The 14,020-nt window shown below is 30.7% G+C and overlaps 2 protein-coding genes across 5 annotated transcripts in view; one reads left to right on the forward strand and one right to left on the reverse strand.

Moving 5' to 3' along the window:
* LOC117183132 (pseudouridine-metabolizing bifunctional protein C1861.05) overlaps positions 1 to 8,664 on the reverse strand; it is a 442,705-nt gene extending 434,041 nt beyond the window's left edge. For all 4 annotated transcript variants that reach the window (XM_033376331.1, XM_033376330.1, XM_033376332.1 and 1 more), the window contains exon 1: positions 8,303 to 8,664. In XM_033376331.1, the coding sequence (XP_033232222.1) occupies positions 8,303 to 8,554 (252 nt within the window). In that variant the 5' untranslated portion in view covers positions 8,555 to 8,664. The remainder of the gene's footprint in view (positions 1 to 8,302) is intronic.
* A 423-nt stretch (positions 8,665 to 9,087) lies between these two features.
* Positions 9,088 to 14,020, forward strand: part of LOC117167853 (very-long-chain (3R)-3-hydroxyacyl-CoA dehydratase hpo-8) — a 21,005-nt gene continuing 16,072 nt past the window's right edge. Inside the window, exons 1-2 of the mRNA XM_033353062.1 lie at positions 9,088 to 9,460; positions 10,790 to 10,907. Of these exons, the coding sequence (XP_033208953.1) occupies positions 9,375 to 9,460; positions 10,790 to 10,907 (204 nt within the window). The 5' untranslated portion in view covers positions 9,088 to 9,374. The remainder of the gene's footprint in view (positions 9,461 to 10,789; positions 10,908 to 14,020) is intronic.

The following is a 14,020-nucleotide window of genomic DNA, read 5'->3' on the forward strand; positions in this document are numbered from 1 at the left end:
AAACCTGACCTTTTTCTTTCCTATTTTCACCCTAAACCTGGTTTCAGTAAAAATTTCTTTTATCCTCTCCACCAACTGTTATTCTACGCCCCTCTCTTTCATTGCCTGCCATAGCACTTTTCGGTCCACTGAGACAAACGCTGCTTTGAAATCAACGAACAATGCGACGAGTCTTCTTTTCTTTATCCCCAAGTTTCTGTTAACTAAATAGTCAAGTACGTAGATGTTGTCTATAGTTTCCATCCCTTTTCTAAATCCCGTCTGATTGTGTGGGATATTTTCTTTTTGTTGTACGGAACTCTCCAACCTTTTTCTTAAGATTTTTGAATATATTTTATAGCCGACTAGCATGAGAGCGATCCCTCTCTCTTCCTCTACCTTCTTCCCTTCCCCTTTCTTGACAAGCAATACCACCAGTCCCGTCATCGACTTTTCCGGCTACCCATCTCCTTTCCAGACCTTGCTGCAGATTTTCCACATCCCATCCCTAACTCTGCTTCGTTCTCCATTCCATCTTCTCCTATCGCCTTGTTTCTTTATAGCCTATCTATTGCCTCATCCACTTTTTCCCTTGCTATTTTGTTCCCTTTCTCCATTTCTCTTGTTAATATCTTTCTTTTTTCCCTTTGATCTTATTTTGCTCTCCCCCTAATAGACCCTTCAAATAATGCATTCATTCCTCCATTTCTATTTCTTCATTAACGTGCTTCCTTTCCCCTCTACCCCTATTTATCACATCCCACACGCTAACATTTTTAATCGCTTTTTCTACTTCTGCCTTATATTCCTCCTTCCCCTTTGTCTTTTTCCTTTCAGCATCTTCTTATGTTCTCTTTTTCTTCTGTTATACTCCTCCATCTCCACTCCCCCTTTGCTCCATTTTCTTACACACTGTTTCATTCTTTCTTTACTCATCCAGCATTCCTCATTCCACCAGCCTCTCTTTACCCCTGCTCTTTCTTCCTTTGTATCCAGCTCATCCTTTACCTTCTCAATCGAACTTCCAACCCTTCAATTAACGAGTCTACTCTTTCCTCTTTTTCATACCTAACCTTCTCCTTTTCCATCTTTTGTTTAAACTCTTTTAATTTATATGCCATCCTGTTTCTCCTATCACGCCTAGTAACTTCCTCGCCTCCCGGTCCGTCTCTCTATATGTATAGTTCCTTATATTATATGCCTCCTTTTCTTCATTCCAAATCCCTCCCCCTTGTTCGCCAGTCCATGCATTTAAGTCCCCCTCTCCTTCTATATGCAAAAACCACCGCTATTTTGACCCAGCACCATTCCTCCCTATATATCCATAACCTGCCTCTCCCTATACACACCATATTCCCCTTTTTCACCTCCATTCAAGCCCTCTGCTCTATTTGCTATCGCCTTTTCCTCTTCCACCATGTCAGATCTTCCTCCATTCTTTCCCTTCTTCCTCTCCATAATAGTTTTCCCTCCATCATTTTCTTTTTCTCCTCCTCACTCCACACCATTACTAGAAACATTCCTTCTATTCCTTGCTTCGTCCCTCCGATTCGCTTGACTCCTTCTACCCTTACGTGCACTCTAATGTATCTCAAAAGAGAGGGAAAAGGAAAGTTGGTTAAGAAAAACGACACGGAGAGAGAGAGAGAGAGAGAGAGAGAGAAAGAAGGCATCAGGGGAGAAGAGAATAAGAGGGTCAGGGTTTCACAAGAACTATGCGTGGATTATGACACAGAAGAGAGCGCAATCTTTGTGTGAGGAATGAGAGAAAGGAAGTCAGGACTTTATAGCGAGGATGAGATGCGGATTCATGGATGATTATAATAGGTTCCGTCTTTCTTGAGAGAAGAGGATTTGTGAATTGTACGGGAAGGGGGATAAAAATGTGAAGCAATGGTTGGAGAAGTGTGAGGAGGTGGAAAGGAGTGCGATAAGCATGGAGGTATTATTGCATGAAAGGGGGGCCAAAGGGCATTATCATGGGTGAAGGGGGTGTCGAATAAGATGGAGAAGAAGAGAATGAAGGAGCAAGAGGAATCCATAAGGAAAGATTGTAAATAGGAAAGGAAGTGGGTGTAACAAAATTGTAAATATTGTAAATAGTAGATAAGTATTAGGTATTAGCAGCGGAGGCAGAAGTTGGCAATGCGAGGTAAAGCGAGAATGTAGGGACATGTGTGCGAGGCGAATTAAGGAAGGCAAGGCTATAAGAGCGAGCGGTCTTACAGATAAAGTGTCGATGGATGTTAGTTTTTAAGAGGTGTTTGTTCAAAAATTCTGTTTAAAAAAATGGAAGCGTAAAAAGTCAATCTTTCAAGGCCAGTAGACGAAAAAATAAACGTTTATCTATCTCTAATTGAGAGGCCCGAAACAGAAAGGGCACATAAACTCATTCCGCCGTCTACAAATTTTAAAAAATCTAGATTTCCACTGGTTTGCTTATGTCGAATAATACATAAATACTCTTACATTTGCACATTTTTTAAATCATATACTCTGTGGCATCAAGTAACCCGTTGTACAAGGGTATGTATATAATTATGGTCATACAAACAAACAACATATAGAAGATCATAGATGTTGTTATTTTATTTTCTTGTTAAAATATCTTCGAAGAAGATCATACATAATTTAACAATTGCCCATGTTCGTATAATATGAAATTAGTTAAAAATACGATTAAGATTTCAAATCATAAAATTTTAATGCTTCTATTGAACCAAATTTAAAAAAGTCTTCAGAATGCGTCCATGTATTAGAAACATCCTCAAAATTTCAGAGAAAAATTAGCTGACGTAAAAAAAAGTCTACACCCCAAATAGCATAGAAAGCACCTGGAACGTTACGCAAAAAATATATTTGTCCGCGGGAACATACTTTGCGACTAAAAGTATTAAAACGTTCTTTGTGGACTTACGCACAAAAACATTTAAAACTTTTTTCACCAGAAAGAAGATAAACTTCAACGTATTTTACAAGAAGTTACAGTTATTAAGTGTGACTATAGTTTGACACATAATTCCTCAAAATTACAAGTGAGATATCTACGTCGTTTTTTATTAAGAGGGAGTTAAAGTAAAAAAGACGAAAATTTTACGCTGTAAAAAAATATCTCTTTTCCAAATTATTTAACAAACGAAAAATGTTTCAACTTCTTTCCATGAAGAAAAAAGATGCAAAATCAAATTTCTTGTAAGAGTTTACGTATTTAAAAAATTAAAATTGAAAAACGTTTTTAAACAATGCCAAGAGCCTTTCCACGCTCCTCGAAAAATATTTTACAACTTTGTATGGTACGTCGCGTCGGTTAAATTTACAATAATGTTAACGTTTGTCACCGGAAATCGCTTATTTTAAACAAATATCAATTACTTTCAAAGATCTACAATTTGTAACAATTTTTTTATGTTATGTTGGTCTTTTTTGTGGAAAATTGTTAGTTTTTTCAAATACAGCCATAAAACTAACTACGGCAATAAATTGTAATTACAGCCAAAAATTGTAACTGACATTTTTTTCGATTTGTCTTTAAAGAAGGTTCTCAAAGCACCTACGACTTTGACGATTACATTCTCATTACGAAACTCGCGCTTAGCGCTCGATAATTTTTGTCCAAGTAAAAATATTTCATGAGAATAGTTTCGAAACACATATATTTTATATCTAGTAGAAATTTAGATTCATACTTCTTAACCTATTAAAATTTTTTTTCCTTTTTTTTAAGTTTTCAAAGTGTTTAAAAGCATATCACTTTTTTACTTTTTATCGAATTAAACATTTCTATAAGGATAATTTGCAAATCTTGTTGTCGCATACCAGAAAATTAGACAAAAATTTCTAAAACTCTATTTTTTCTATTTTTCTAAATATTTTCCAAATTTTCAAAAGCATATAACTTTTCTAATTTTCACGGAAATTAACAATTTTATTTGGATAATTTGCAAGTCTTCTAACCATCTATACGAAACTTCGACAAAAATGTCGAAATTTAGAAGAAAAGAAGTTTTTAATTTCGAAAATGCTCTACATTTTTTTATTTTGGTTTTAAATATCTAAACATCAAAAGTTAGCATGGTTGCAACAATCAGGTACTCATACATACAGACAGACATACAGATAGACACCGACGACAAAATTGTATGATATTCGGACTCTGTGAGAGTCGAAACGTAAAGATCCGTTAAAAACTAGAGATCGAATATTTGGACGATTACATTACATTCTCATGAATGAGAATGTAACAACTTCCATTTGAAGAAAGTAAGTCTGTGCTGCAAATTGAAGCACTCAAAGTGGAACTCTTGAATTTTTAATTTTTTTAATTTAAGTTTAAAAGTTTTTTGATTAAAAATGTTATATTCAAATGCTGAATAATTTAAGCTTATAAAACCGAAGCTACTTACACTTGACAGTTGAACAGTTTTAAATTAAGTGCAGTTAAACTGCCAAATAACATTTTTTCAAATTTTATAAATTGTAGAGTTTAAAGATTTAAATATAGTTAAAAAAATGTAAATGCACTTATCATTTTCAATTCTATAAATTGAAGAATCCTTTAAATATCCTTAAATTTATTATTCAAAATCTTGAAACATCTAAGGCAAATGCATTGGCAATAGTCATCTTAAGCCAAATTGGAAATTAAACATGCCTTTAATTGTATTTAAAACTTACCTAAAATCACAATTTTTAGCACACGCGGCATATTTTTAAATCCTGCCAAATTGAAAAAAAAAATTCTTAAAATCTTCCACATTCATTTTTGATAATTTTACAGATCTTTCTAAATGTTTTTGAATATTCTCCGAAAATTAATTTTTTAATAGAAAAAATCATTTTTAGTTTTCCAAGGAAACGTTTTTTATTCTTCTGAAGCGTTTCAAAATTCTTAAAAAGCTTCTCTTTAACTTACTCAACTTTTTTCAAGGAATATTTAATAGGTGTTCAATTATTATTTATAAATCAAAATTTAACAGTTTGAAATACAAATTAATTTTTTTTTAATATAACAATTAAAATTTTAACGTTAAAAGTTAAGTCTCTTGTTTAGTTTTAAATATTAAATTTATAATTACTGATTTTAAATGAACAGTCATAAATTTCTTAATATTACGTAATTGTTCTTTTTCTTCATTCAAAAAATTGCAAATTGAGCAGTTTAAAAATGGAATATTTTAGATTGAAATAGTATTTGAAATTTAATAAAATCCTTTAACTTTGAATATATTATTTTAAAATTAAAAATAATTTCTAAAGTTTCAATCGGGTGCTTACATTTGTTTAACTAATAAGACATTCTAATTGAAACAGTTAAATTTTAATTTAAAAACTGCATTAACAAATTAATTTATATTAATTTAATTATAATATAACAAATTAGTTTACTGCATTAACAAGCTCTTTAAATTAAAATGTACACCTGAACATTAAAATTTTTAATGGAAAATTTTTACAGTGGAATATTTTCAAATTACGCATTCTACACTGAATATCATAATTAAAAAATATAAAAATTTAACCAATTATTTTTAAAAATGGTTGAATGCAAAGTTCGAAAGCATTTTGTTTTAAAGATTTGTAAAATTACTGGTCTAGAAAAAAAATCACGTTCCACGGTCCGGCCACCCGGATGTATGAAAAAAATGTCACAAAAGTAAAGGGTGAACGAAAATTCTACTCGCTATAACCGTTTCGTGATCTCCTTAAATTACGATACAAATTGTCAATATTACTGCTCTTTTCATACATCCAAAATGTCCTCAAAATTGTAGCTAGTTCTCATAAAAAGCATATTGAGAGCATTCTTCAAATGCCCTTATCACTATTTATTTATATCTATTTGAACTACATCAGTATTCAATATAAACTGAAAGATTTCAAGATACTTCATGATATTACAAGGTATACAATGATATAATATAGCAAGGCACTTCATAATATTTCAAGATAACTCAGGATAATTCAATGTATTTCAGGATACTTCGTATACTTCAAGATACTTCACATACTTCAATATAGTTCAAAGTACTTCAGAATAATTCACATACTTCAGAATATTTCACGAGTTGTCAACCCCTCGATTATTTTTGAAATTTTTTAAGAACTTCTAAATATCTTTTAAAATGAATCGAATTTTCCAACAATTTTGAGAAAATCTTGCTTAATATACGTAGAACAAAATATGAATCATTTTAAGTTTCGAAAAGATTCAAAATTAATTTAAAATTTTAAATGATATAAAATATTTTAAACGAGATGTATATGCCGACAAAATTCGGCTATTCGTACCAAAGTTTTGGTGCAAATAGCCACAGTCTAATTTAAAACAAAATATAGATTTTTGCAGACTTCAAATAAACAAATTTAGAAGCTTTTCAAGAATTGTGAAAGGCTTGAAAAAAATAAAAACATTTTCTTAAGAATTCTAGGAAAATTGAAAATGATTTTTCATGTTGAAAAATTATTTTAAGAGTATTTTGAAAAATTTTAAAAGGTTTGTAAAATTGTCAAAAAAGAATCTGGAAGATTTTAAGGAAATCTCTTCAAATTTGCAGGATTTTCTAAAAATGGTAGGAAAAATTTGATTCATTTTAAAAGATATTTATCGAATTTTTCCTACAATTTTAAGAAAATCTTGGATATTTTAACATTTTTCGTTCAAATATTTCATATTCACTTTTGACTTATTCAAAATGAAAAAATATTTTCAATTTTCCTAGAAATATTAAGAGGATATTTTTTTATTCTTTTGAAGCCTTTCACTAATCTTAAAAAGCTTATACATTTTTTATTTAAAATATGCAAAAATCAACATGTTTTAATTTCAGCTGTGGCTATTTGCACCGAAATTTCAGTACGAATACCCGAATTTTGTCGATACACACACTTCGTTTAAATTATTTAAAATCATTTCAAACTTTTTCTACAGATAATATGTGTTCAATTATTATTTATAGCTCAAAATTCAACAATTTCATTTAAAAAATAAGCATTTTCCAAATAGAACGATTAAAATTGTAACATTCAGAGTTGAAAACCTCTTCGAAATGAATAATGAAATATTGCTAAATACTAAATAACTATTTGTTTCTTAATTTAAAGGATGCAAATTGAATAGGTTAAAAATGGAATATTTTAGACTAAAACAATATTTAAAATTTAATAAAGGCCTTTAAATCCGAATACATTTTTATAAATATATTTTTATATTCGAAATTTTTAGCAATTTTTAGCGTTGAAATCTGGACATTCATGAATACTTTATACTACCCTATTACTTGACACTAATACTTTACCTTGATACTACTTTACATGCATATGAGCTACTAATTAATCACTCAGTGTAAATCACTATGCATAAATCTCGTACATAATTTGATACGTATGCCAAGACCGATTCTATTTATTTTATTTAGATAATATATATTAAATTATAAGATCAGTCAAGTATTCTATTGATCAGTGCTTGCAAAAATTTGTAATGACCATGTATTATCTTGTTCCTTAAAGGGCTATTTAGTCTGAGGAACTTTTCTTTAATAAATACAAATATAAATATAAATATTGAACGGATTTAGAATCGTTTTATCAAATCAATTATTGTTCACTTTTTAATACTCAAGTACAGATCCATTTTTTAAATAATTTTTTTATTTGTGTTAACAGTTTATAAAATAAAAATCTAAAATGAAAAATTGTTAAAGTAAAAGATTTTAAAATTAACGCATTGTAAACTGAATGATAACATAATTGAAATAGATAACAATTCAACCGGTTTTTCCCGGTCTCAAAAAATTCTCGGCCATATCCCGGTTTTCCGGCCCAGCGGCCGCCCTGCAACATGTTAAATATTAACAATATTTAAAACCTGCTTGAACTATACGAATTTGCGATTTGGCAAACTTTTTATGCCCAAATCTGTATATGAGGGCATTTTTTGTAGTCAATAACTACATAGATATGTAGATATAATCTGAATAATTTTAAATAAAAATCGCAACAGAAAATAAGCATTAACGTCCTAAACTAATAAAACCAAATAATTGTAATATTATTGTTATTATACTACAGGAACATAACATTAAAAATAAAACACACCCAGCAAATTCTGCTCAAAATTTATGTAAAAACTCGATCGATGAGAAATTATTGTTTTTCAGCCACTACAAACGTGTCAAATTTTGACGGAATATTGCAAAAAAATATACATTAGATTAAATATTGTTAGGTTGGATCCGCTTGAAAATTTCTAATTTAGAGGTACGATGAAATTAAACTGCTTCTTTTTCGACTGTTTGAGTCACAAATAAGTAAGGTCGCTTACATTTTTGCGGACTGCGTCCTCCACTTGTAAAGCAGTTTTCAGATTTTCAGGGTAAGGCATTCCATGCGTTATTATTGTTGATTCCAGTGCCACAATCGGCAATCCATTGTTCATTGCCTCCAGCACATGGGATCCATAAACAAAAACATCTTGTTTCCCAGTGTGTCGAACAGCTGAACGATGAAAGTTTCTGCAGTGTTGTACTGCCTTTAAATTTCTTACGTTTCTAACCGTTAAGCGGATAATATTCATAGTATAATTAAATTAAATATCACTTAATTGACTTTTAACTTTATAGATAACAATATTCGACTTTCAGAAGTCACGTGAAGCCGAAACCACTGCTGTGTTTACACACTAGCAGCAGGTAGGCATGGGCAGGCATGGACAGGCATGTAGGGTGAAGCTGTACACAAGTTTTGAATTTTAAACCACGTGACTGAATAATCGTAGTCGAGTGCAACATGGCAGCAATTTAAAAAACTTAAATAAGAGATTATAAATTTTTAAGAACTTTCTGAATAACTCCTGCGTTTGAAGTCCTTCTGAAATATATATATGAATTACATTACATTTTTCGATTTGCATATCACATTTATTTAGATGAAGAACTCCCTTTTTATAGTATTATAGAAGTAGAGAGATTTTACCCAAGTACAGTGAACATAGTTCATTATCTTAGAGATACAAGAAAAAAAACTTGCTTGAAGCAAGACATGTGAATATATATTAATCATGTGAATGCACCTTTAATCATATGTAACCCATGTTCGTAACCAAACCTGTTCAGAGGACAGTGAGACAATGTATAATGCATGTATAATGTATATATATTACGTGTTTGGGAATGCGTGACCAAAGTATCAACACTCTTTGATAAACTGCACAGAAACCGTCTATAACAAGTATTTCCTGTATGAATTTCGTTGGACATAAATTGAAATCGTTGGGAAACATGGTAATGAGTTTCTAAGAGCCTGAGGCTAAATATGCCAACTCACTGGTCAGTGTCACTAACTTTTAGACTTTTCCTCTGTTAAAACACTTTCTACTGTGTAAAAAGAAACAAAATATGGTTAACAAAAGTTCAAAACCTAAGGAAATTGGATTCCTAGCAAAGTTATACTTACGGAGTTATAACGCTATACAGACTTTAGGGTAAGCAAGTATTTTTTAAATAAATATTATCATACTTCAGAATAATAATTACTGATTATAATATTTTAATAAATTATCTACGATAATTCTATTATCTATACGATATTAAAAAAATACATTTTCAGTAAATTATTAAAAAAATATATTTTCAGTAAATTATTTAAAAAATGTTATTTTCTTCGTTTATAAATTTTACGTATCTTAATTCAAAAAAGTATTGAAATCTTTATTACGTAGGATGAGACTATATTCTATATTATATAGATGAGTGATTGCCAAAAAGACTATTTTAGACAATGCAATTTTTAAAAAAATGTTCATACGACATAAAATAATTTTTTCACTTAAGAATAACTTAATAGATTATCAAAGCATAAAATGAAGAGATCAATGAATGTATTTCTGATGGATATGAATCTCACATGTTGTTAAAAGTCGCATGACTTGAAATGCCACTATAATAAAAAAAAGTCAATATATTTGCCAAACAGCTGAAAAAATATTGTAAAATGTGGGAAAATTACTATTTTAATGATTTATTTGATTTTAATCGATTAATTTTAATTTATTTCATTTAGTTGATTTGATTTGTTTCAAAATTGACTCACATATTATAAAAATTATTATCGTCGTACATATACAATTAACAATTTTAGCCTTCATTATAAGTAGTTTTAATAATCATTTTCGAAATTTATCCTAAAATTGCAATGCAGCATAACCATAAAAAAAACTTGTGGGATAGACTTTAAATAGATTTTTTAAATCCTTGACTAAAAAATATTTAACTCTACTCTGGATTTTAATCTTGTTCAACTTAATATAAGTGATATCTGTGAATTTTAAATATTTAAAAACTGGTGTTAATAATGTAACAACTTTTCATTTTAAATTTGTTGTTTCGGACAGGTGCATGACAAGACTTTTTTATTGTATAGTACTTTTTTAACTTATAATCTTTCAACGAAGGAAGTGTCTAGGATCAGCCAAAATATGTGTGCTACGTCCACCTAATTCTGTGATCCTAGCCACCTTTTTCCAGTTCTCCTGGGGCTCATCGAAAATATTTATTCTACGCTCGCCGAATTTCGGCGAACCTAGCCACGGCCATAAAATAATTACTGTACTAAGATATTTTGAGAAAAAATGTATTACATAATAGTCAAAAACGACAGGGACTTAAAGTGATTGAACTTTTTGGCCATCACCCATATCCGACTATTTATTGTACGCTAACATGTAATCTCTTACCCGAAAAATGTTTTATGATATTTTTTTATTTTCTTAATTTATCTTTCCGTAATTGTTATATTCAATTCATTTTTTCAGGTGGAGTTTAATTTTGTATCTTCTTGTGTCCTATTTTGCCCCTGGAAAACGGGAAATAACCTTATGGGAAACTGTAAAAACCGCAGTTTTGGTTTTCCAAAATGCTGCTGCTTTAGAAGTATGTACCAAATGCTTGCTTTTCATTTCACTAGAGATCCCCAAGGGAGAGTTGAGACACGGAATACTCCACATCTGATTGGCGCCGCTGTACCGGAACTCGTTAAACTTTTATGAGTTTTGATTGGCATGAGTTAACGCTATTTTAAAATCACAATTTTATTTGTAAAAGGATTTAATACAGAATAGAGACAACTCTCAAACAAAAAACTTACAATTTACTGGGAAAGTTAGTTATTATCGCTAGGGAAAAATAATATTCACTTTGAAACACATCTACTTCATAATTTTCATAAACAATAGAATTATTAAAAATAAAACTGATCAAACTTTTCGCGTCGCATGAAAATATCAAAATTCCGGTACAGCGACGAATATTGGAGGGGGAAGCGTGTCTCTACTCTCCTTAGAGGAATTCTACATTTAACTAGTTTCGCAATGCGTATCTTTCTTTTTACTACAATAAAGATTAGTGACTCAAAAACCAAATTTATCCACGCTAGCTACTTTCTTATTACTAAATATGTTAAATAAGTCTAAAAAAACTAAAACTGACAAAAAGATTTTTTTAAATATGTAAAGCCTATGTACCACTTAGATTAGTTTAATATTCAGTTAACCGACCCTTCTTATTTTATATTTTACTTATCATCACTTCGGAACAATTTTCATGAGCTTGAAGTTTGTTATTTGATTTTTAAAGTTCAGATATTACTAAAATAACACATTGCTGAAAAAACTACAGCTATATGTGCACTTTTCTTTAAACCAAAAGCTACCTAACTATTTGAAGAGAAAATTCCAATGCGAAGCAAGAGCCACTCACTATACGTTAAAATGAAAGATAATGAACAAAGATATTATTCAAAGCATTCAAATATAATGTCTAATATGACATTTACCATTGTTTTCAATGATTTTGCGGTTTGAGCAGAATAACTTATTAATATTATATTCACCACATTTAGCTTCATTTAATAATCCGAGGGGAAAAGAATTTTGCGAATACATCACATTCTCATATTTCAAACGGCTGAAATTTCTTCAACCTTGTGTATTAAATTTCGCGTGGTCAGAAACTCCATTGTCAAAATGTATTACTTTTCTTTCATACGTCTATTGAAGTTCTTTAGATATGTATTGTTTATTTTTTTAAACTTTAAATTAAGGACACTTATTAGTTATCATAATTTATGTTTCATGTTAAGCTATACAGTATTTCATTTATTTGTAGCATAATTTATTCAGCTATTCACCTATTTCATTCGTTTTATTTATTTGTCAATGTATTCAATCTTTTTTATTGACTTTGCATGCACATAGTTTTACGCTGTAATCTTTGTAAGAAGAATTACATAAAACCGCCTCCTCGACATACAACATTTTTTATTCAGAATACATCAAATATTATATCGAATATTCTATAACTGCTTAAACTAAACAAGTTTATTGCAAAATATTTTTATATTCAAACAGTTTTTTGCCGCTTTTCAAAAAATGTTTCTAGACTTTTTTTTTTCTTCAGCAATATTTGTTTGTAACGCATGCACAGAATATTCGATCTATGTAAACATCTAATTATCAGTGTAAAGTAGTATTTGATGTATAAGAAACAATTTCCATTTGAAAACTCGCATAAAATGATAACTATCTCCAAAATCTCGCAAAACCAATTTTTTCATTTAGGGGCCATCCATAAAAGACGTCCACAAAATTTCCGGAATTTTAGACTCCCCTCTCCCCTGCTTGTCCGATTTCCAAAACCAACCCCCTTAAGGAGCGTCCCAAATGTAATACCCCCCCCCCCCCTATTTTCATATTGTTTTCATCATTATGAAATTATAAGAGATTAAAGCCCTCGTCAACTTGAGAAAAATTTATTCTTATAATCAAACGTAGAACTTTCTGTCAAAAACAATATTACAAAAACCAGGGTCGACGGAATAGTTTCGCCCCATATATGGAGTTCTGATGACCAAGGGGGGGGGGGTACAATTCTCGAAATTTTACGGCCAAAATGTTTATTCGAAGGAAAAAGCGTCCTTTATTCATGATAGTGCGAAAACTGCACTTCGTTTTGTGTTTCGAGGAATTCAGGGCATGTGATAGTCAAAAAATTATCGATTTTACCAATTTTAGGTTCCCCCGGCTTTTTTCTAGCATAATAAATATTTTGTCTTGAAAAATTGGGAAATGATAGCAAACATGCTAACGGACTTCCCTGCAAACTTTTTGTCGATTAATTCAAAAACAATTTAATTTTGCTAAATTTGATTAATTTGCATGGCGCTTAGGAATTAGTATCGATTTCATCAGTGTTAGATTTCCCCGGATTTTTTCCTAGATTAATAAATATTTTATCTTAAAAACGTGGCGAATGATATTGAACATGCTAACGGACGTCCGTGCACACTTTTTTGTGGGTTAATTCCAAAAAAATTTTGAGTTTGTTAAAAACGTGTGTATATTTCGAGGTTATGTGTGTTACAATTCTCCGGAGCGTTACTTCCAAAATGCACAATATTTTTGGTTGAAAACTTTAGACTTACAAATAAACATATTAACTAATGTCCCGGAACTATCCTTGTTTTTAGGCAATCAAAAAAGTTTATTCCATAAATAATTTCCAAATTATCGGAATGACAGGGATGAAAAACGGCGTAACCTCAAAGTAATGCATATGCATACAATTTTTATTTAGCACAATAAATTTTTTTGTTATTATTCCTCAAAAAAGAGTCCAGGGTCGTTCGTTATGATATTTTATAGCATCTCCGAATTTAGTCTTTAAATATTTTCATTTTTGTAGAAAAAAAGTCGGAGACACTGTACCCGATTGACCACACGACGAAGTATCACATGCCCTTAGATTGTTAATTAAAATACATACTACAACGACTCCCATGTGACCATCTGGTAATACCAGATGGTCTTCCCTGGAACCGCTGGATGGCGCTGCAACCGCCTGAATCACCTCGGGAAAAATCGAAATCGCCTACATATCATCAGATAGAGAAATTGTAAGAAATGTACCTCATTACCTGGTTTGGCTTTCAATGTGCACCCCGGCCCCATCCCTCCTGTAAACGTAGGAAGAGGACGCGGTTGTCATAA

Source organism: Belonocnema kinseyi, chromosome 2 (assembly GCF_010883055.1).
Source record: "Belonocnema kinseyi isolate 2016_QV_RU_SX_M_011 chromosome 2, B_treatae_v1, whole genome shotgun sequence".
In the NCBI taxonomy this organism is placed as follows: Eukaryota; Metazoa; Arthropoda; class Insecta; order Hymenoptera; family Cynipidae; genus Belonocnema; species Belonocnema kinseyi.